Below are 26,358 nucleotides of genomic sequence, written 5' to 3'. Positions count from 1 at the left end.
ATGATAGAATCATACTTACACTCATGAAATGGTTATTAAGAGGGAGTTCTTTATACAATCTTCATTAAGTACATAACACATACATCAAGTGAACTGATGGCAAACAAAAGTACTGCAATTATAGGAAAATACAAACTTCTAGAGACAATTCCACCCCATAGTATTTTCTAAGTGGAAAATAAACAAAATTCTTGACTGAGATGTCTCCTGAAATTAAGTGAACCTATTCCATATCATTCTGCATCACACTGAACATTGATTAAAAGAAAAAAAATCAGACTTTTATATTCAATAATAGAAAAGTATATGCTTGCTAATAGTTGGGTGTAATATAGATGTCCAAAAAATGATACATATCTGATGTAATATCTTATAACAACTAGAATATGATTATAGTCTGTTTGAATTAGTTATTAAAGTGTCTAGATAGTGCTATGAATTTTTATTTATGAGCAACAATGTCTGTTAAAATAATCTTTTTTGCTCAGATTATGTCAAAAATGAAGAAAGCACTAACATTACAGTATCATCTTCTACAGGTTTGGAATATAATGGCTTCAGGAATTAAGCAAGTTCAAAGAGGTCTTTTTTTATATTTTGGTTTGGGAGCTATCAAATTCAATGACTCCAAAAGTAATAAGACTGTATCTAATACAGTAGTATGAAGAACTTCATCACTGGTCATCTCAGGTTAATGAGAAATGAAAGCATAAAAGACTGATCAAGAGAGACAACAAATAGAACAGCTATAAATCTCAGGACTGAAGTATGTTTATAAAACCTGTGCCTTATTTTATATGTTAATAATCACACATTAGACACATTATTAAAAATCTCTTTAAGAATTTTTTGACAGAACCACAATTTCTGCTATTGAGTAACTAAGAAAATGCTTGACAAAAGTATAGGCTTCTTTGAAAACACTGTAGCACACTATAGTTCCATTTATAACAAGATCTTGAAGGTTCACATCAAACAAGTATAATGTATAAAGATATATTCTGCTTGGACACATGTGGAACATAACTTACAGACAAAACAACCTGGTCAACTTCACCTCTCATGATGGAGGTTTCAACTGCTACAATTTATATGCATCAATGTTTACCACAAATAACAACAATCATATAATATTACAATGTAACATTTCAAGAAAAGCTTCCACAAATATCATTCTGTAATATATGTTTATAGAACCTAATATAAAAGTAATATAATTTTAGAACATTTTCCAGGACACATCCGTGGGCAAAATCAAAACAATAAATTACCATCCTTCAAATTGATAATAATTTATCCTATATATGCGTTTTGATAACTCAATAACAAAATTAAAATTTTTGTGAAGAATTCAGTTATGAAATTCTACAAAAAGATAACGTCATCACTTGTTTATTTCTAATAAACTCATGAAATCAGTGAGTAGCTTGGAGTCAAAGAGATGAAGCAGTATGTCATCAATTATCTCACATAGGTTTCAGACAATACTGTTTCTGAAATTAGAATTGTAATATATTTTGCTATTACAAAAACTATAGATCAAAGAAAGCAACACTAATAGTCCACTAAGCATCTCTTTTCTATCTTATCTAGGTAACCAACATGTACAATACAATGGGATAAACTTGCCCGGCCACCTTCTGTTTTTTTCATCAACAAAACACATACAGGCAGTATTTGTTTAAAAAGGAAATGCTGTATTCTATCAAAAATAAAAACCGGCATAGTTGGTATTATTAGCAGCGTAATAAATTCTGTATTCTATGCAAGTAATGTAAAGATAGGATGGGTAGAATTTGTCAAGTAATCAAGTCTATGCAACAAATCAAAGATAAAAATGACAAGGTGGGCAGAATTTGTCCGGCAACAATTTCATATTATGCAACTGTTTCAAATCAACAATTACATCAGAACAGTATTTGTCAATGACTCCTACTATTATTGAGTAAGATACCGTTAGAACTACTATCAGTACATTGAATGGTATGTTTTAACAATATACAAAGTCCCTTTATAACATGAAGTGTCACTCCTTGTCATGCTAGATACAAACCCCACTTAAATAACAGGAAGATGGTATTGCACACAACTGAAATCATTTACAACACATGCCACATAGCAAATTTGAAATCATTAGCAACACATGCCATGCACTAAATTTGAAATCATTTACAAATACATGCCACATAGCAAATTTGAAATCAGTTGCAACACATGCCACACACCAAATTTTAAATCATTTACAATACATGCCACATACCAAATTTGTAATCATTTACAACACATGCCACTTAACAAATTTGTAACCATTTACAACACATGCCATATAGCAAATTTGCAATCAATTCAAGTTGTGATTTTCGGGGTCAAATTTCTAAAATGAGGAAATGACATAGAGACAAGGTGATTCCAAAATGACATAGAGACAAGTTTATTTAAAAAAACATAGAGACAAGGTGATTTCAAAATGAAATAGAGACAAGGTGATTTCAAAATAACATCCAATGGATAAGTGAGTGTATAATTATTCATATACCTACAGATCATTCATTTAATTAATATATCTTGTTAATCAAAATAGATGGTTGTACATACATTAGAATAAGGTATTTGAAGGAATGTGTTTGTTTGGCAAGGGGAAAGGTTGGAGGATAAATCATACATTTTACTCTTCATTGACTAATAAAATCAAACCAAAGCTCAAAATAACAACAAAAGAAACCATCAAATACCAATAAAAACAGTAAATATCCCCTCCCTAAACTTAACAACTGTAAATCTTAAAAGACAATGAAAAGGACCCTGGGCTCGCACTACAAAACTAAAAAAAAAATTTAAAAAAAAAACAAAAAACAATCCATTTCCTTCCTTGTTCTAAATATATATTTTTAATAAGATTTTTGCATGTAAACATGAAGTATGAATCAAACATAATTTTGAAAACCTTCCATCACCTAAAAGTACATTAATTAATTAGAACATAAAAAAGTGTGAGATTTCTAGAAAGCAATTTTATCATACATGATTAATATTGATTTAACAAATATTTTTATCTTTCTCATAATGGAGGCTTTTAAAAGTCCACATACCATGTTAAATACAAATGTCACAAGTTAATGACAGAAGTACAAGCACACAGTAAAGACCTATCTCTTTCTGAATCAACAGCTGTCCCAGGCCTATATTTAAAGAATTGCTTACGCCATCTTGAGATTCAGTAAATCGTTACGTTAACAAAAACTTACACAAAAGCCGTCAGAATCTTAAGAAATTAGAACAAAAACGCAACTAACATAATTGAACTTTATTGAAAAAAACAGGAAAGGGCTGTATAGGGATACAGTATAAACTGACATACACTGTACGACACATTATATTGAACCATCCTCAAGCTATATTTATTTTTTCCACAGATGCTTGTTCCCATGCAAGCTGTCACAAAGTATATTTCCCTTTTATGCAAATAACACATCTTTAATTAGTAAAATCAATGACTGAAGTCTTCAAAGTCGTCAAATATTCACCGGCACTGATTTTGGTTTACTTTCAACATCCAAAATGGTACAAATGCAATATGCTCTAAAATCAGGTGACTTTCCCTAAAATCTTAGTTCCTTTGATATTATTGCATACTCTTTCTTAACCGTTATGAACCATTTTCAGTGATCCGGTACAAGATTAAGCAACTGGCAATAATGGCTGTATATAGATATCGGTGTCCTAATAAAATATTTGACCTTTATATAATCAATTGATATGAACACCTGTGTTTGAATCAGGAAGTGGGTAGTATTACATAAATTCAATGCTAACCGATCACCATCTTTTAATGCAAACTTGCTATTCTAATACAAGCAAAAACACGCACATGTATATGACATGTTTTAAAAAAGGTACATTTTGGCAATCTTTGGGTCATTTATGATAATGACCAGGGAACCAGTTTAGGAACCAGATTAAGTAGCTGGCAATGAATATTCATAAATATCAGAGCGTGCTAATGTATATGACCAATATAGCCTTGTAACCAGCCTCAGTGTCTAAATCGGAAACAGGGTATGTTCAAAGCTAACCTATCATTTCAAGTAAATTTCCCGTTCTTGCACAAGCAAGAAACAAATGTAGCCCACACATGTATGATACGTAAGAGGTACATTTTTATCTCATACGAAGCTAGACCTATGACACTATGGCAGTAAACATGGTGAAGATCTGCAACATTATGTGGCGTATAATTACATATTAATGCAAATCATATGCAAATATTAAGTACTGAAAACAAAACAAAGCAATAACTTTACCTTTATTTCTATCCTTAAAAAATGGGGAAAGATGCTATTCATGGAAAAATTACTAAATACTATTTTTTCCATGTACATTTAGAGGCTTGCACACAAGGTATATTTAGTAGTTCTTATCTTAAGTGTTAAGAAAGTATATTTGTCAGAATCTCATTTGCACTAGGAATTTGCCCCTCCAAGAAAAGTGAATGTATGGTGTTGTTTCAGAACTTTCATTAATTAATGGTCTGGCAGATTTTTACCAATTCCAGTAAATCAAAAATCTCAGGTTTGCTACTTTGGAAAAAGTTATCTTTCTTTGGGCCTTTCATGGTAACTGTTTACTAAATACTGATTTTAATAGGTCTACAGATGTATACAGTAGGTACTGGTATATTAAATACCATTACCTGCCACTTCACTACATGGTGTATAGGGAGGATGGTCATTTTACTATTAAGGAAAAAGGTCAATTCACTATTAATGAGGATGGTCATTTCACAATTAGGGAGAATGGTCATTTCACTATTAGGGAGAACAGTCATTTCACTTTTAGGGAGGATGGTCATTTCAAAATAAGGAGAATGGTCATTTCACTATTAGGGAGAAGGGTCATTTCAAAATTAGGAGAATGGCCATTTCACTATAGTGAAATGGTCATTTCACTATTGATGAGGATGGTCATTTCACTATTAGGGAGAATGGTCCTTTCAAAATAAGGGAGAATAGTCATTTCACTACTAGGGAGAATGATCATTTCAAAATTAGAGAGAATGGACAATTCACTATTAAGTAGAATGGGCATTTCACTATTAGGGAGAACAGTCATTTCATTATTAGGGAGAATGATAATTTCAAAATTAGGGAGAATGGGCAAATAACTCATTTTCAAATGACAAATTTCACCATAAAAGTACTTTGCCCTTGAGTCTGTTTGTCAAGTATACTTTGAAGTAAAGAAAAAATATGTCATCCAAAAAGTAAAATTTGTTCCAACTTAACCCACATTACTGTGAAGTTGAATTGTTGGCATACATAATACCATATAGAATTACAGAAAGATTGGCAGGAAGAAGATATTCTAATTGCAACCATTAATGGAAAGGCTCTTGAAAAATTATCGTTATATATCACCTGCTCTACATGTATTTATAAGTATTACATTAGTAATGTTTCACACATTTATTTAACAATAATATCAGTAACTGGTCTAAAATTCATAAATCAAGTCTACAATTGAACAGATTTAAAAACTGGTGCATAAATACAAGTTTATCTGGATGACCAAATGCCTTGCAAATTAATACCCCCCAACCCTTTCTACATAATACTCCAAGTATAACACTCTCCCAATTAGGGAACACATTCAGTCAAATATAATCATGTTGTCATATTAAGAGTAGTAGCAACCTCTGTATCATGAGAGTAATACCCTCTCTATCTTAATCCATGGAAAATCTAAAAACCTCTATGCCTGCCTGTGACCTGAAAACAAAACTATTGACGATAGCAAATAAAGACAAGAAGCATAAACCCAAAGAAGATTACAAAAAGATGATAGCGACAGAACTTGATGATTTTCTAGGCTGATAAAGTCCCAATAATCAGATAATTATCAGACTGAATTTGATCAAAAAAGGGAAATAAGACTTATTTCGATCTGACCAATGGAAAAATCCTGTCAAGATACTTCAGTGGTTAATTTGATGAATTAAGTGTTAATATAGGAACACACAAAAACTTATGAACTGAGTGGTATAACACAGCTTGACATTTGGCTAAGTACTTTTCCAGACTTTGTGAAACAACCAGAATGTCCAACACTGCATGGCACAAAATATAATTGGATTTACTAAATTAAAATGTTATTGAATTGACATTTTTTTCTTAGACAAAGAGGAATTCTAAAATAAGCTAAAGAAAGTGATTTTTTAAATTGAACCAATTGTTAAAAGATGATTCAGAATTATACAAGGAGAAAAAAAAGGACAATGAAATAGCATATACATATACTACATATATACATGTACGTAGTATTTCATTATTTTTTTTTACCAGTGGGAAATTCTACTAATTCCTTCAAATGCTGTGAACCAAAATAAAGTGGCATTGGACAACAGCAGAATTTAGAAAAAAAAAATAAAATCTACAGTTAATTTAATTACTATGGACAAAACAAAGTAGAACTGGAACAATTTGACCACATGAAAAATGTGCAGAGATCTTCCTCAGACACCCAAGAGCAGACATAATCTGGTGACGGTCAGATCAACAAAATAGCCAATAGAGACAATGAAGATGAACGGAAATTAAGCAAGGAGAAGTATTTGATTATAAGATATTGATTCTGTAGATAATTGGCGAGCTCTTCTGATCAAGTGGGTTTACCTGACATAAAGTGGTGATAACAATACATTAATTATCCTCACAGACCAATCAGAGCTTTATCTTGTCCTGTGGTTTCAGCCCTCTTTACCACAGAAAGTTTAGATTCTGATTGGAAAATCAATTTTGGGATGTTATGGCTGCTGAGCCAGGTAAAAATACCGATAGCAACTAATGACAAATGACTATAGTTTTTACCTTAGGTAAATGATGTAATTATGATATTAAGAGTTATTTTCTGATGAATTCTTTACAATGATTTACACGATAAAATAAACAGACTCAAACACGTCAGTACAAAAATGGAATATATTATCACTTTTGGAATTGGTTGTTTCAAGTTGGTCAAGGAACTGCAAAAGTTTGAAAAAGTTACGCAAAAGGAATTACAAAGAGTTGCAACAGTTTTAGAAGCTGAATTATGACTTTAATGGATCAGAAAAATTTTAGTGAAGAAAATGTTTCAGAAATATTGAATTATGTTCAATGGGATATACTACTGAATGAAACCACAATATTAAAAAATATGACAAATTCTTCAACAGCATTGGAGCCAGAGTATAATTGGGTGATTTTATTTCTATCACCACTTATAATATTTGGGATAGCTGGAAATATTTTAGTATGCATGGCAATATCCATGGAAAAACGTCTCCAAACGGTGACCAACTATTTTTTACTTTCGCTAGCCGTGACTGATCTTTTGCTTAGTGTCATTGTGATGCCTCTTAGCATCATAAATGAATTTACAGGTAAGATACTCATTAAAAAAAAACCAAAAAACAAATATAATATATATTATTTTTTACTTCTTCTCTCTTCAATTCAGTAATTTTAGACCTTAACAATATTCAAATTATACATTTTAACATGTAATTGAAGTTAAGCATTCAAAGTTTCATCAGTTTCTTGAATAGAAAGTTTTATTTTGAAAACATATCATTATTTACATGATATCTATACATTTCTAGTAAGCCCTTTTTGTGATAATATCAACTCTTTTTCTGAAGTAGTACAAATATTTTCAACAGATTGCTTATCAATAAACTTGGGTGCCTTGGTGAATAATATCTACTTGCTTTTAACATGGCGTTCAGATAGAAATTTGCATCTTTGGTAAAATAACAATAAATCTATACTTACAATAATTTTAATAGAGCTTTCTTTATTGTTTGATTAGTAAAAATAGAATGTATGGATAAAACCAGCTCATCAAAGTGGATTTTACAATAAAGACTGCTTCCTGACAAGAATAACTACTAATCCATCTTTTATATAAAATCTGTCTTCAATACTGGTTACAAAATAATGATATTGGGAATAAAATTTTTGCAAGAAAGTTAATGCTTAAAAATTGTCGTTTTGAAATTTCTTGTATTGATTTTTTTTATCATTTAATTTTTTGAAGGGACCAAGAACATTAAAAAGGATAAATTAAATTTATGAACATTAAATTTGTAAAAAAAACTTAAAACAACTTTTTTATTAGCAAAGATCTTAAGTAAACTACAAAATGTTATCCCATTTTATTTTATAATGTTTCAAAACCTCAGTGTTTCAAGTAAGATCATTTTCATACAAAAGTTATTGTACCAAGCTTCCAAATATATGTTAGAATCAGTAAGTGGTATTAATAAAAATCATTCATACTTTTTTTGCAATATTTTCATTTACAAAAACAACTGGTGCTAAATAGATTTCTTGGATATTCATTAATCCAAACCTAAATTAACCAGGGATTTTATAAATGGCACTATTATAGGGTTGACCCACATTTGGTGTTAATTAGCATTTACAAGTAAATAGAAATTTGTTGAGAAAAATCCTCCTGAGTACTTGATTCAACATCAAAAAAATAAAAAAAACCCTAAGTTTGAGAATATTCTTAACTTCCATGGTAACTCCAATCAAAGTGTTTGATATTGATGACATCACAAACAGTTGCACAAATTCTCAGACTTCCGTAATTGTTCAAGATTTGTGGTGATGGGGCAAGCTCTCTTCAAAGAAATTCTGAACATTGCCAGCAGCACATTTTATCATACTTGTTGTGATTGTCTGTTTTCCATGTCTGGTCTTATGGATGTTCCTGGATTACAGTCTTTTGATTTCCACTAGAATCTTGGTTCCCTTGATCACTCTATCATACTGTTAAAACACTTACAGCACTAGAAATTTTTATCCTTTAACGATTTCACTTACTGTAAACACACAACTATTTACCGTTGCTATTTTTTTTTTTTTGCATTTAGCCAAATAAAGGTATTTTGTGGCTTTGAAAAATGATAAGTGTTTAATGGTATTCAAAATCACTTATCCAGGTATAACTTGTAAAAACTGAACTCCTTTGGGAATGAAGGATTTGTTATAGGCAGGTATACATTGTAACAGTTATTACAGGCCGAATGTCAACGAAAATAAAATTACCGTAATGTAAATGAACAATCCCATTTGACATTTCAAGATGGTTTTAGTTCTTTCATTCACCTAATACCCCTTCTTAGGTAATTCTACAAATTTGCCTTTTTGGGAAATAATTATGAATGAAGTGTTTAGTTTTGATAACATTATCAGGTATAAGTTGTAGTGGCTGAGGTTTTGAATAACAAAGAGACCTCACAGAGCGGCTATGAAATACATGTTTGGGCAATTAGGACACTTCGTGTATCTAAGTGTTTAATACATGTAATGACAGTTATGTAGTAGAGATAATTTTTGTGGGCTGTTGATTGATTGAATAGTAACAATATAATAACACTAAAGATCATTTCATGAATATTACCTGATCTGTAGCTATAGGAGCTCCATTCTTTAAACAAAACAAAAAAAAAAGCAACGCAACAACATGTAAATCACATGAAAATGGAAATTCTAATAATCAAAAAGTCAACAAAGACCTTTTAGTGAATGACTAAAAAACATTCAGCTGCAGCCTGTCCTGTGGTGCGAGGGTTTCCTCGTGGATCATTGAAGACCCATAGATGGCCTTGAGCTGACATTTGTCATCCCGGTGGGGTTGTTGTCTCTTCGACAAATTCATCATTTCCATCTTTGTTATATTTGAAATTCTTTTAAATCACAAATTTTTTAAAGAAAGAGCTATTTTTGGTTGATACAAATGTACATCCTTGGTAAGACAATAATATAAGAGGTTATTTAATGACCAATAACTCTCATATCTTTAACTAGGTCTAGATACTACAAATGACAAATTCATGACAAACTCCAAGACTCTGTCACATATTACTACAGCCATGTTACTCCATGACACCATGTCACATACTACAGAATTCATTGGCATTACCTAATGACTGTCTACTGTATACTACAGTACTCTGCCATATCACACCAGGTCTGTCTGTCACACACAACCATGCAGCCACATCACTCCATGACTGTCCATCACACACAACAGTACTCAGCCACATCACACCATGACTGTCCATCACACACAACAGTACTCAGCCACATCACACCATGACTGTCCATCACACACAACAGTACTCAGCCACATCACACCATGACTGTCCATCACACACAACAGTACTCAGCCACATCACACCATGACTGTCCATCACACACAACAATACTCATGCAGCCACATCACACCATGACTGTCCATCACACACAACAATACTCATGCAGCCACATCACACCATGACTGTCCATCACACACAACAATACTCATGCAGCCACATCACACCATGAATGTCCATCACACACAGCAATACTCATGCAGCCACAGCACACCATGACTGTCTATCACACACAACAGTACTCAGCCACATCTTACCACATGACTAACACAAGCATCTATTTATCATAATAATGTATGGTTTACAAGACAAGCTCAATACAATGACAGCAAGTGACTATGAAAATGACAATCCTTCAATTGGACATGCCATACAATACGACATGCACCATCTTATTGATAATCACTGTACTTTTCACATCCCTACATAAACTAGTGACTATTACATGCAATGACTTATTGATATTAATCATACTGGGTACTTAACAGCACATTTGTGGCCATAAACACTATAAAATCAGTGATTAATGGCTGTAAGACAAAGACATGAGAATATGGATCATAAACCTTAAATATACATATATAAAATGTCTGGAGAGCAAGAATGTTACATTGCAAGTCATTCTTATTTGCATCAAAATACTCAACCTCAATAGACCACTTGATCCCTATACTTAGAGAGTCTGGCATTTAATTTACTATCTTGATATTTTTTCCCTTTTAGTTGTCAATTCCAACACATGCTAATTCAGCCGATGATAAACTAAAATAGGACATGGTGACGCCATGAGAGTCTTATGATTAATTTGCAGTACATGAAATCAAACAAGTATTCCATTCTATATGTCCAAGACATGAGGATTTTCTTAGATTCCACCATCGGCATTTCAGTGGCTTCACATGACACAATCACAATAGTCTAAACACATTCGAAAATTTAGAATCATTGATAGAAACCAACCCTAAATGGATACATTAGTTTATATGGCAAAGTGACCTTGTACAATCTACTTCAGGTCACTGACCTTTGAAGTTTAAGTCAAAGTACTCTATTTCTTCTAGTAAGAGCTCATTCTGCAAGTACAAATTTCTCAAAGTTTTCATATTTGTGTACAGATTGTCAGACTTAACAAAAAATTCTCTACCATTCAAAACAACCATAACAACAGGTAGAGTTGATTGCTTTGGAAATTATAGGATATGTTTTGCAAAATGTTAAATAATCTTTGGGTTGCTCTATAAAGAAATCCACCCACTATAATGGAAACCCTGAATATAAAATTTACATTTCCCAAGATTATAACAATTAATTCTGTTACTATACTACTCATCAGTTTGATAGTATGATGCAAATACATATGGAAACCTTTGATTTTCATATTTATAAATATTCACACTTTGTAAAATCATTAACATCTCTTGAGTCACAGAAGCTAAAAACAAGGCATAACACGATATCAATTATTGAAATTTATTTCCATATTGGTGAAGTTGTATCTATTTATGCAACTCTCAATAAACCTTTATTCAATACTGCATAAGATGAGGTAATTTGAACAACTGTAAACCACAAACAATAAATGAAGGCTCACATTTCCACTCTTACTCATACATTGAATTATTTCCCTTTTAAGAATAAATCAGTAACTTTCAAATGCACAATCTCTAGAGATGATATGACCAAGTTTAATCAAAATTCACTGCATCATTTGAGAGGCTTAGAGTGTATATGGATAAACAGGTGGATAGACATGAGGAAAAAAAAGTACTTTTTTCATTACTTGAAGGGAAGGGTTAAAACATGAAAATATCCACTATTTGAATTAATTTTACAAGTCAAACCTAAAATGCTTTTGTTCTAAATTCCTATTTTGGGTTTTTTTGTTATAATATAACATTTTAATAGGTATAATCTACCATATCATCCAATGTATTCCAATGGTCATAAACTTAAATACAGAGTTCAGTAGGAACTCCAAAGAGAATTATTCATAGTTTTTCATTAGAACATAGAAAGGAAAGAAAATGCTCTTGAGACTAGGTTACAGACGAACATGTCCTCAGTTAAATAAGAAGTAGCTAGTTATTTTTCTCAGTTAATGCCATACCTTCAAGAACATCAATCAGCTGTAGGAAATAGAAAAATTGGGATTAACATAGATTTAGATTTCAATCAGAATCAATGATTTGGACCTGTCCAAGGTCAGCGATTCAGCAAACAATTCCAAATAGTGACATTCTAGCCTAGACATAAATCATATCAAAATTTATCAAAGCATGCTTCATGAATGAGGAATACAAGTTAAGGTATTCTTCTATTCAGTGTAAAAAAATATAATAGAAGCATTGTTTTCTTGAAATAACAAGCAGAAATACAGTTAATATTGTTATAACTCAATACTTAATTCAACATTTCAATATCTGGCTCAGAAGTATTGAGTACCTGACTCATAAATCATTTCTAAACATTTCCGAACCATTAAAAAAAATAATATATCAATCAAATGCACTGAAAAATACAGAATGAAAAATAACAGGGCAAAATCCCTCCTCAATATGTTGAGCAGAAATTTAACAAACACAGCCAAATTCAATTCATTATTTTGCTATCATCAAGATTTATATGCAAGCAAAGTGTCAAATTAGTTAGCACCCTGAACAATTTACTATCAATAACTGGAAATTTCTAATTAATTTGAGCTCATTCACTTTCCTATTATGTGAGTTTATTGTTCTATATCTGTCTTTAGAAATATAAGGTGCAGGGCTTCACAGTCAGTAGCTGATAAATCTACACTTCATTGATTCAACAGTGCATTAACCTCAACTGATAGTTCTTGTTGTTAATTCCTATTGTCTTTAAGTATTTGGCTATTTCATTTTATTTTTTTTATTGCCTCTTTTCTGGACTTAAAAATCAAGTATTTGGCTATTTCATTTTAGTTTTTTTCATTGCCGCTTTCCTGGACTTAAAAATCATTATAAATACCATATTGCAAACAAACCATATCCCTTGCCTTCAACCATTTTTTTAAAAATCATCTTCACCTTCCTGTTTTCTGATATGACATTATGCTGAATAATATTTGAGATGTTGAAAAAAAGCCTAATTATACACTGTTGAAATAGCTTAATATCTAATTTGGTTAGAAACCCTAGTGGTCACATATAATAGAGGAGAATCCTGAAAACTAAATTGCCATAAGACATAAAAATTTTAAAAAATCAAAGCACTGAGATACTGAGTCAATTAAGACCAAAATGCAAGTCTTACTACAGCACTCAAATAGTAGAAACCAATTGGGAAATATTTTTTTTTATAATCTGGATGAGAAAACTTGTAAATTTAAGGGAGGAGTTGATCATTCATACACATGAAGCCCAGGCAACTTCAATGCCAATTCAGATCTTTTACCTTTAATAATGACAAACTATAACTATGTTATGCTGTTATTTCACAAACAAGTATTTTCTGTACTTTTGCAAACACTATTTTGATCTTACTCATTTTACTCTTAAAAAAATATTGATAGCAGAGGTCCTGTTAATTTTGGGCAACAATAGTAATACCCTTCCTAAACTTGCTACAAGTCTCCCTGTTTTAATATTTTACAAGATGAATATATCTACACTATTTGCCATTCAATATTTATCAATGGAGAAAGTGTTGATTTAACTTTAAAAAAACAACACATATATTACACAGAGAATTATAGTAAATCTATACCCTTTCTATTTTAACATCAAAACTTAAATCAAGAATTCAATTCAACTATATGGATCTACTACGATGCCACATGCACTGTAAGATTTTATATGCTTAGTCAATTGTGAATGCACAATAAAATCTAAGGACCTAATCTAGAACAGAATTTTGTTAAATTGTTTTCAATGCCTAACAATCATCAAACAAATTTTACCCTAATCAACAAAAGAAATGTACATAAAAAACAAAGGAAATAGATTGAGATTAAAGTGTTAGGCAACTGGTGAATATATTTGAATTGATAAGACATTTCTGATCAATAAAGTTCATGATTACTTCTGAGCATTTCGGGAGGATGTAAATCAACCACACAGCAAGTTTAACACACCTGGTGAACTGTGCAAAAACTTAGAAAAAGGGAAGTTATTTGGCCTGCATTTAATGCCACATCAATCAAGATTCCTGATAATGAGATCAAAGTCCCTTGTAATGTTGTCAGAGGCAATGACACTACTTATTCTAAAAATATTCCTGCCACCATTTTAAGTATTAAAGACCAGAAAAGCCATACCATTACTACAAAATTTATGACCAATTTGTTTCATGCTGAATACAGCAAGCCTTAAAGGTTCAATCAATGAAAATAGCTTGTACAGTACATTATAAAAAATTTGTGGACCACCTAAGACACCATATTCTTGCCTATTAAAAAGTACAACCGAAAAGGGAAAGAAAAGCCTGATAGTGGGTTGTCATGTCCTTTTTTTGCTTGATAATGGTGGTGTCACTTGATGTCATATGTAACATTTCTCTCTTCCCAACCTTTCCAGACATCAACTAACAGGAAATTCCTTGTAAAAGACTATAATTGTGATATCTTACAATCTTATCCACCTGTCAAAGTATATAGACAGCTAAATAAGGTAGCAACCTGAGTTAGATTTTTCTTGAGCCAAAAATGTCCTTAAATAAGTGTTTTATGGTGTGTTTATCAAGATGTTGCTTTCCTCTGTGGATTATTCTATTTATAGTTAAAACTGTTCATTGTTTAAGTGAAGTCTATCTTAATCATGTCTAAGTTTTGGTAAAGGTGAAAAATAAAAAAAAACAAAAATGACAGATGGATAAACAGAGTGAGGGAATGAGGGATTAAGAAACATCAATTACTTGAAACCAAATCTCCTGGTTTAAGTCAGATGAAAGTCTGTGCTAAATTGAAAGACAATCACTAAAATGCAAATAACATAACAATACAGCAATAATTCGTTTAGAGACAATCAATCAAGATAATACAAATAAAAACATGACCAATCCAAAACCATAGGACACAAATAAATGGCTTGAATTACACTAACCCATGTTTGTAATCCAAATGCAAAATATCAAGACAATATGTCAGTCTTCTTAGAACCACTACATTAAAAACTTGTGGCTGGCTTATATTCCAAACTCAAAATAAAGCTTCTGATTTAGATGTGACACTATGTTTGGAATAAATTATCTTCCTTTTATCATTGTGGATGGAGTAAATTGTCTCCCCTTGATCACGGCAAATGGAATAATTTGTCTCCCCTAGACATACAATCAAAAAAGGATCAGAAGATAACAAATTACTCCAAAAATAACTACAATTGTACCAAAACCACATAGATGGAAAGTATTTCATATAGATACAGACAGGTCAAGATATTATTTAAATGAAAACATAGAAGTCCAGATATGTAAATAGTCTCATGGACTGGCATTGTAGCTTACATTAAAAAGAAGCATAAAATTATATACCATTTAAAAATGCACAGAATACTAAATAGTTACGACTAGAACAATTGTTAACAAAGCTGACTAAAGGATACCTGCCACTCCCTATCCATATTATAGTATAGTCAAAATATAAACAATTGTTAACAAAGCTGACTTAAGGATACCTGCCACTCCCTATCCATATTATAGTATAGTCAAAATATAAACAATTGTTAACAAAGCTGACTAAAGGATACCTGCCACTCCCTATCCAAATTATAGTATAGTCAAAATATAAACAATTGTTAACAAAGCTGACTAAAGGATACCTGCCACTCCCTATCCATATTATAATATGGTCAAAATATAAACAAGTTGATGTCCCTTCACTCTCCACCTATGACATCTATATAAAGTTTCTGTGAAAATATCAGGTGGTTGTGATAAGTAGTTGCAGAAAAAAACTATAATGAAAAAAATGCAAACGGACAAACAGACATTATGATCACTATACAGCACTTGCTTTCAAAGTGAGGAAAAAGCTTACCAGGTTCAAGCAATTTTGGTATAGGGCATAACTTAGAGTTGTTCTATGCAAAAGAAATGTGTCTACACCATGTAAGTGCAAGTAAACTAAGATCAGCAACAATTAACACAAATATCACTGCACAGCTACATCTGATGAATATGATATCACCCCTCAGTTATAATTACATTAAATCTACAGATAAAAGTCATATCAGTCTCCAATCATTTCTAATTATATAAGGTTTAACTGGTAAAATTTTTTCATATTTTTATACTGTACTCAAACACATGCAATTATTCAACTTCTAAAAGGACAAAAGACTTTCATTTCATGGTCCTAATACAAATGTTTATAAAAGCCTTCACTTAACCAGAGCAATATTGGTGCCATTGCTGACAGAATTACGTCAAGTATACATCAAATTTCTGGCGAGTAAAACAAAGATGATAATACATAGCGTATCTCACCAGGGATCTGAGACACTTTCCAAAAAAGTTTGCCCAAAATATTTGCAACAACAAAATGCACGTAAAGTGCAACAGTGCATTGCTGTTGAAATAACATTATATCATAGTGAGAATAAAATTAATTCATGGTGAGCAGTACTGCAGTTCTGGCATAGAAACAGAGAAATTTTACTGCTGATCATGTAGTGAACAAAGTAAAGTCCCACCAAGGAACCAGCCTTTTACATGTATTTTTTCTCCAATAAACATTCATGAACAATTTTTACTCAATAAAAGAGCCTGGAGTCTGAAATGTGGATTGATATGCAGCATTAAACTGCAATATAGATGAAAATAGGTTTAATAATTTCATAACATAGTATATGAGGCCATTGTGCTTGGAGCCTAATGCTAAATGCATATAATCTTTGGTTGAAACACTTCAAAGATTTTTAACAGATGTTAACTTCATGTTCCAAATATATAAAGTTTAGTAGGCTAAATATCTTCCTGATATAAAAAAAAATAATTTCTAGCCATCCATTTTCTTCAATGATTTCGAAAAGCCACACTTCTTTTTCTACGAGCTTTCCCCTGTAATAATCTTTTTTTTTAAGCATTCAAGACCCAAACTTGATATTCTAGTATTGTACGACAGTTTTTTAATACGTGTAGATATTAAGATGATATTTGATATATGAGTATATTTGACTGGTACCATTAGTGATCAAATTTAAATTTTAGTTCCACTAAGCTGATTTTTTTATGCAAAATAAACCTGAGACTTATGCTTCATTTATAAATACAACACCTACCCAGACATTTTTTTTGGCTCTACTGATTTTTTTACAAAACCCAAAGCCTTGGACTTGGTAAATTTTATAACTATAACACCTCTTGTTAACACTTACTATGGATATTAACATATTTAATGTTTGTGAATGTTTTTGAGGTTACAGACCTATTTTCTGAGGTATTTTAACAATATGGATCTATGACAAAATTTGCAGGCTCTAGATGTGAAGTATCAACACATTTCTTTTGACCTAGAATCTAGTAGAACCAATTAAATAGGGATACATGGATATCTAGTAGAACCAAGTAAATAGGGATACATGGATATCTAGTAGAACCAATTAAATAGGGATACATGGATATCTAGTAGAACCAAGTAAATAGGGATACATGGATATCTAGTAGAACCAAGTACATAGGGAAACATGGATACCTAGTAGAACCAATTATCTATGTGTTAAAAACATACACAAAATCATGGTCTAAAAAAGAGATCTGTCAAGCTTGATTATAGTCTATAACTACAATTTAATTAACTGAATTCAACACATGCAATGGTGGTACTTGTATCATATACCAAATACATCTAATCTTTTTGTTAGGCCTTACAAGTAAATTAACAATCTAGCATTCAGTCTCATTTGCCATCAAACACTTGAAACCAGTCTCATAATATGTTTTCCTCTAAATGTTATCCTTAAAAGCACTCAATAAACTGAAGTTCTTTGCCTAGCCTTCATCACCAAGGAATAAGAGTTTTCATCACTAAATTATATTAATGAACAAATGGGTTTTGAGACTTAGAGAAAATTTAACAAACTCATAATTTTAATGTTCTTTTGTGCTTCGGGTCATTGTCCTTTAATGCTATTCCAATTCCAATTTTAATCTAGCAGGAATATTTCAGAGATCCTAATTTCTATAATACACTTTTTTAATGCAATTATGAGGCTTTAGAAAGCAATAAGCTTTAAGCAAGGATTTTGACATGGATTTTATGTCTTATTTTGTTCTTTATATTGCTTTCTTAATGCGTGTATACCTATAGTTGCTTGAAGCAAAAATAATTGAAAAAAAAATTTAACTCAATAAATCTTTGACAGCAAAAGTGATGAGAAATACATTTCTTAATTTGTACAACAATAGGAACATATCTAATCACATATCAAAGAAAGGAAAAAAAGGGGGTGCAATAACCATTCCAAGATGGAACAATACATGCATGTTTATGACTTTTTATTCAATTATTGGTACTTTACGCAAATAGATATATTTAAACTAAGGCAACACTTGTAGTCCCTGAGCTACTGGCCTCACTGTTACCCACAATATAACAAAATGTGTCTATGCTATGATAAAAATCACTAAGAAACAGCATTAATCAATGATGCTCAGATTTTATGATTTTTCCCTAACTTTTTATAAATCAAAACTGTTTGATTAGCACATGATCTTATCAGGCTAAACAGTGGCAATGAAAAATTGTGCAGATCTTGATTAATGCTCTACCAGAATGGGCACTGTCCGGGGAGAATCTACAATCACATCTGACGTGTCCGGCTGTCTGTGCCAGTATTCAGATGGCATTTGGCTGAAGAAAGTCAATAAGCTTAATTTAACATAATAAACAGAGCATTTAAGCATAGCTTGATATGTCTGTCCACCTGTTGCTCCCATGGACATTTTCTTTGCATCTCTGTTTTACAGCTATAGAAATAATTTACTTTTTCCAGCAACCAATATTACATATGACTGGTCAATTGCTACATTGAACTCTGTACATAATATATCTGACAGTTTTTTCCTATTCTAAAGGCTTAGCCTTCTATGTGGGTGATCTATTTTTCATTCAGTAAAAATGGTTTGAATGGGACTACAGCTGACCCTAACTGATCAATAACACAAATGATCAGAATCCTCCTTAGAGATCATATAAGGCATGTGTCCAAGGGTTCACTAAAAATTCATCTAAGGGTCAATTAATTTGGTGAATGATAACAGGAAGATCACACAATAGATGGTTTCTCAATTAACTATACCATACCAGATATCATTTTTTAGTATCTGGAAAACCCATTAGAAATGGTTCATCATAAATTCAAGGCAAAATATTTGGATGCTAAGGCCATGATTTAGAATTTTTGGGGTTATTTTCAGTAGAATGTCAGAAAAAGACTAAATATGCAGTCCTATATATTTAGATCTATTCCATGAAATGACTTCATTTAAATTTCTAAAAAAAATAACTAATGATAAAAAAAGATGAAGACATTTCTATCACAATTACCTATTATTTTATTTAAAAAAACCTGTTCCCTCTAGGAGGTCCTGCCTTAATTTACAAATGGAAATTACTGACATTATTATTCAGACTGTCATGACAAATTTCAACCACATAAACTTTTATTACATCTTAATCAATAGAATATTAAAATTCAAAGCATCAAAATGATCTTTGAATTGCATGGGTGAAACCTATGTCTTTTAACCATGGCCTTACAAGGGGGTATATTTTTCATATCTTCATTGAAGCATGATGGCAATCACAAAATATTTGTCTATGGATAAAATATTTATACTTATTGAAAATGAATTAAAATCTGCACATTTTTATGACCTTAGATATGATAATGGTAAATATTTAAGTGCAGAAAGTTTAGTTAAGAACTAATCATTTCATTATATCCACCTCTCAATATTTCAAAGATGAAATAATTAAAGATTTTGAGACATGGAGCAAAATTCTCCTTTTCCATTTTTATTTGCATTCAAACAACTGGTGAAGCATTAGCAATAGAAATGAAAAGAAACAGCTGTGCTAATGACTGTGTACTCGCTTTTTGGTGTTTTAATGTTCAATCATCTTAATAGAAAAAAAGAATAAAAAGAAAACAAAAGAATGTTTCCTCCCATGACAAATACTGTAACCCCCCCAAAAAAAACCCCAACAAAATCTTAAATATTACAACATATAATATACAAGGAGTGAATGGAAAGAGGTTCAAAGACTGACAGACAGTAGTAGACTCTCATATATCTGTTAACAGACAAGCAAATAACAGTTCCACCTTCTGATTTAAAAGAATAGATTTGCACAAAAAAGATTGAAATAACTAACTTGCTGATGTTGAATTCAGTAAAAAGTTATTAGAAAGGAACCATTCATTGATGACAGGGAATTCTGAGTTCAATATCCTCAATGAATAGCTTTATCATCTGAATACCAACTGTAAATGATCTTGTCTTTTAAATTAGTATTCAAGTCTATCTAACTTGTGATTTGTATGCTTTGTATTCTTGTCATCAGTTCTAAAACATCAAATTAGATTTTATTCTCAAAGAATTTGTGTTTTTTTATTGGTCAACTTATCTCTCTAATTACAGAAGTGTTTTTATTTAAAATCTATACACTTTATTGCCAAGAAGGGTCCGTAAATTTTACCCCAATCAATACCAATAGAAATGTTACGCTAATTAAACCCAACTTATTTATACAGCTAATAAAGTGATGTAAAGCTAGCTATTTATCTGTTATTTCAGTAAACAGCATAGCTGCTTTTCCACAGTCCATAGCAAGCCAGTCAGACAAAAAATAAGCAAGGTTTTCATAAAACATGGAAAATCTGGCATTTCTTCGATTGTAATTGATTTTGAAGCATCACCAATGAGTATATCTATTAAACACATCAATATTTCATTTTATAAATGGATCTGAGGAGAATAAATGAATCTTCAATACATTTTGTTTTATTGATATTAAAATTCAGCTTAAAAACATTATATCTTTATCCTTAAAAGCAAAGTTTTTCAAATGCGAATTTTCATATTGTTCAAAGGCATTCAAATGTACCATTTCTATAATTATTGTTTTTCATCAATGTCATGTAAATGAAAGAAAAAGTTACCAAAGAATTAAAAAAAACACTAAGTACTTCTGAGCTTGAAATGCATTCTGGTGAATCAAAACCTTAGGAAATTCTGGAGAAATGTAACTTTATTATATGTCACTAACATTGTGCAGAGGAAAATGCAATGACTGTAACTTCCTCTATAGAACTATTTATTTCTATGAAACATGACTAATTATAGTGTAAAGAAGAAAAAAAAAATACTTTGCATCTTTCCATGTTAATTTGAAATGCACTGTAAAAAATAGTTTAAGTAATGAATTTTAAATACTGTGAAGGACTTTCATTCCTGGGTATATTTTTTATGGAGTCTCAAAGTTTTATCAGTTCATAGTTCTCCATGGAAACATAACATTTCTTTGTATAATTATAATTGTGTTTAGATCTAACCATGAAAACCATAAAAAAATGAAGCACAAACACTTATTATTCAACAGCAGTAGTAGTTACATTAATTCACTGAAGAATTTTCAATTTAGTCTCTGTCAGTACTTCCTCATACAAAAATAGTTTTCATCCAAAAAGGGAATCAAAGCAGTTAGATTTTTCATACAAAATCGAAAGCACATCTTTTAGGAGGTAGACTTATGGTAAGGGACATAACCCTTGATATCAGTGATATGTTTGTATCATATTAAATTTCACCAAAGCCTATCAAGATTTCATTTGAAACAGACTGAAATCAATCCAAGTTACTTTGATGCTTACATGAGATTGATGTAAAATGCTGAATATAAAACATTCTAATGATTTGTAGGAGTTGTGCCCCTTCCCCTATGTCTACATCCTTAAATGTGTATCAATACCTCAAATTTAAACCTTAATGTGCTGAACCATGCTTTGAAGTTGTCAAAGTCAAATTTTCTTGTAAATTGGGTAATTAGAAACATCAATTAACACAGTCAATTGGTTCTCAAATAAAGTATTTAAGGGTTGATGAAAACTACCGTTGATCAAATACAGAGAATAAAACACAAGAGAGGAACATTTATGTGTTATGTATGCAAAAAATCAAATAAATTAAGAGCCCTTACATTTAAAAGTGTTAAATGCTATTGATGTATTGTTTTATCAGAGAGCTTTTAACAACACAAAAAAGAAGAAAATAAAAGAATTCCACAAATGTAAGACAGTGGTTTCTGTGAACTCAAGCACAAAGATGTTACTATGTTACTTACATAGTATTATACAAACACAAAAATGCAAAAAGATCTCCTTGTGATGTGCAAGACCTCTCTGAAGAATGGTGTTGTGCAATTCCTCTTTTTTGAAGAATAGAGGCATTCTGTGCAACAGCTGATAGATAAAACTAAAGCTTTGTATATTCTTTAACCCTTAGAACTTATTGTCATGTCTGTACATGAAAAAGATATGACTCAAAGCCATTTTGAGCATTTTAACACAGCCAATACAAAAAGACAGCTCTGTGCTGAGCATCAGACTTCACAGAGAACCATCACCTCACTATCAAACAGCTGATTGTGTTTAAAATGATAAGAAAGTGATTATTGACATAATTATTTGCCAAACATTAGAGGTTTCTGCTAAGTCAGGATTATTTGCATAAAATAGCAATTATTAGAACTGAGTAATTATCAAATCTATCAGAAACTGGTTGTCAAATTATATCAACAAAATTTGTAAATCATTCAGGGTTCTTTCTTTTCTATCTGTAATTTTCCATGATTGACTTCTACGAGTGCTTGTAATTGGAAAACTAAGAACCCTTTTCCTTTTTTTTTTAATTCTTGAAAATTATATCTTGTTTAAGATACTGATACAAATTTATTCCTTTTTTTTTGTTTTTCAAAGAGACTGCACTTAAATTATTTTTGGAGTTAGAAAGGTTTATAATAACAAAACTGCATGATTCTTTCCAATATAAACAATCTCAAATTGGATTTGAAACAAAATCCATGATCATTCAATAAGAAAATTGGTAATCACACAAAACAGGAAAATATTATGTAAAAGTTATTATGTAAGCACTCTGACCTTAAATTATCTAACCAAAGTAGGATATGGAAAGAAAAACTGAAAGATTAAATATTCAAATCCCATGCATCATAAAAGCATGTTGAAAAAAATATTCAAAAGCCTCTGTCAATGTATTCCAAGCTTAGAGTCTGCATATGACAAGATGAAAAATCTGTTTTTAAACTGCCGTGAATACTGAAGTACACAATCTTTATAAAGTCAATGTTCTATTCTAATGGTTGACATGAGAGGAAAAATAATCTGTTGACAATCGATGAATTTTTCTATTACAATATAAGTTGCCCATTTTTCTTCAATATAGGAAGTTTGCAATGCAATCTTTGACTTTGAATGGTTATGGACACGTAAATGTCTTGTTGACAAAAAAGTAAAATGGCAGATTATTTTCCATGGTTAATTGGGTCTTAGTCTTCTGACATTTAGTTGATGACATTACGCTGTAGAAAAACAAAGCAATTGTAAGAGTCATCTTGATGAAGCACCTTCTTCATTGCTTTACTGATGTTAAAACTCTTGATCTTTTTTTATGAAGGCATTTTGGTCTCGATTGCATCATGTCTAAAAGAGCAATCAAGTAATTTTCACATTAAATAGCCATAATATGATTTCACTCTGGAAAAAATACCACTGAGACAAAAGTATTACAAAATAACAATAATAATAATATTAGTTTTTAGATTAATTCAAAGTGACCAATACTGTATTACATGTTCCACCCTCCTCTTCCATTCAATAAAGGGGGAAATATCAACTAAGGTGATACTATCAGCTTTCCCCCAAAGTACTTAGTTCCTGTGGTTCAATGATCTTAAAGAGCATGCATAGAGTAAAAGAGTATAATTTGGAGCAAAAATGTTTTTTTCATTAGTTGTCTAAAAAATTCATTATTATCAAGATTATCTTAAAGGCAAAAAAGGACAGAAAATTAAATTAAAGTATGAAGTTAAGCAACTGTATCCATAGCATTTGTCAATTCTCAACCCTTAGCAAACATGTAAGTTGAGTTATGGCTATAAACCTACTATTTTAACATGCCTTCCTTTTGTCAGCCTTTTAATGTAGCAATATACAATTACTTCTATATTTGCAGGTAAATGGTTATTTGGACCAGTGCTTTGTGACTTCTTTGTGACAGCTGATGTCTTCATGTGTACATCTTCCATACTTCATCTATGTACCATATCTCTGGAACGCTTTATGGCAATAAAGGCGCCACTTTCAAATAGGAACAAATCAAAAACTGTTGTGATACTAAAAATTGTGATGGTTTGGGTGATATCAGTGACCATTTCTAGTCCAATTACAATTCTTGGATTTATTGACGAGGCTAATATTCTTAGCGGTAATTACTGTGTGCTAAGTAATAAACATTTTAGGATCTATGGCTCTATCTGTGCATTTTTCATTCCGTTACTTATTATGATTTTGTCCTATAGTTTGACACTATATTTACTCATACGGCAGTCGACTAAATGTCAAAGAGCTAGAAACAGTGGTCGACCAATGATCCGGAGATCATTGAGTCGTAAACCCATCCGCCGCCGTCCATATATAAAATTTCAATCAAAACTGACAACTCCGAACGGAACTATAATAGAACAAGCAGAGGTTACTGATCCATATTCACCGATGATCAACAAGAAACCTAGGTTACGAGCGAGTCTAACATTTCCAATACAAAAGAATACATATCTTAGCCCAGATATATCACCAGAAAGTGAAAGTATTTCTTCTGTTTATCACTCACAGGAGTCTTTAAACACAAAATGGGCAAAAAAGCCACAATCAAACCCATCTAGTCCTTCAGCATTATCAAGACTTATCAAAAAGCACCAAGCTGAGCTTAAAGCTGCAAGTATCAAAACTGACGATGTTCACACAGAACAGAAAGCTTCTAAAGTTATAGGAATAGTGTTTATAATATTTGTTGTCTGCTGGGCTCCATTTTTTATTATGAATATTACATCAGCTTTGTGCGAGGATTGCTTTTTCAGCCCAACATTAATTACAACATTTGTGTGGCTAGGGTACCTCTCTAGCACCATAAACCCAATCATTTATACAATGTTCAATAAAACATTCAAAATGACCTTTAAAAAGCTAATTCTCTGTCGCTATGATACACTCCAACGTAAGACACGAGTGCAGCGTTGGATTCTGACCAATGGGATGAGCCATTATCCCACCAGTTCTAGTACTGTGAGTTTGGAGACCCCATGCTGACAAGACATATAAATCTTCTTGGATGGTCTAATTTCCACTTGTTGGAATGTCAAACCTAACTGAAGGAGAGATTGATTACTGCTGACTTAAATTGTCTTTAGAATGGATTTCCAATATTGTACATTAAAGTATACAATTAACAGGCAGTTTAATCCCAATTGCTACCATTACAGGAATGTGAAAATTGTAACGTATCTACGTCAATATTGCCAATCATGTTTGACTGCGCCACAACAAATGATCATGATACTTTTCATGTAATGATGTTAAATTTGATACAATTTGAAAGTTTTTATGTACGTCATTCTTCTAGGAAAGGTGTGATGAAATGCATGCCAATTTTTTCAGATAAAAGAGTTTACAATCATTTGAACTTGCACAATGCAGAAATTCCCACATGTCCTGTTCTATGAAGCAAATAAAACTGTTATAAAAATGCTCTTGATGCTTATGAATGAAAAGAAGTAATAACCTGCTTTTCAAAAACTGAAAATTTTCCAATGACGCCATCATGACTATTGCATAGCCTAGTTAGAAACATGTTTGAATGTAAAAAATCAAAAGCAGGGTATAAATAGCCTTTCAAAGAAAGGAAAGTTAATCCAATCTTAATTCAGGAAGTAATTTCACGCAGGAAGTCAATGCTTTCAAGAAAAAGATAAGACATAGGGCACCATCAGAATGACTGAATTGAGTCAATGCCATGTGCAGCAATATCAAAAACGCAAGAACTGAGTCACTGCCATGTGGAGCAATATAAAAAAGACAAGAACTGAGTCATTATAATGTGCATACTAAAATATCAAGTCTCAG

The 26,358-nt window shown here is 31.5% G+C and overlaps 2 protein-coding genes across 2 annotated transcripts in view; one reads left to right on the top strand and one right to left on the bottom strand.

Moving 5' to 3' along the window:
• LOC148624727 (26S proteasome non-ATPase regulatory subunit 1-like) overlaps positions 1–26,358 on the bottom strand; it is a 153,749-nt gene that overhangs the window by 23,077 nt on the left and 104,314 nt on the right. The window lies entirely within an intron of this gene.
• Positions 6,942–25,689, top strand: LOC148624729 (dopamine receptor D2-like). Its single transcript, XM_088567586.1, has 2 exons — positions 6,942–7,417; positions 24,413–25,689. The coding sequence occupies exons 1-2, from the start codon at positions 7,087–7,089 to the stop codon at positions 25,543–25,545; spliced, it is 1,464 nt and encodes a 487-aa protein (XP_088423712.1). The 5' UTR covers positions 6,942–7,086; the 3' UTR covers positions 25,546–25,689.

Source organism: Perna viridis, chromosome 2 (assembly GCF_037379345.1).
Source record: "Perna viridis isolate PV_CMFRI_1.1 ecotype Kerala chromosome 2, ASM3737934v1, whole genome shotgun sequence".
Lineage (NCBI taxonomy): Eukaryota > Metazoa > Mollusca > Bivalvia > Mytilida > Mytilidae > Perna > Perna viridis.
Note: the sequence above shows the minus strand (reverse complement) of the source record. Positions and strands in the feature narration are given on the sequence as shown.

Bases quoted from the DNA above. Each gene is read 5' to 3' on its own strand.
- LOC148624729 (XM_088567586.1), top strand. From the start codon at position 7,087: ATGACTTTAATGGATCAGAAAAATTTTAGTGAAGAAAATGTTTCAGAA. The intron at 7,418-24,412 runs GTAAGATACTCA...CTATATTTGCAG, and splicing joins CATCATAAATGAATTTACAG to GTAAATGGTTATTTGGACCA.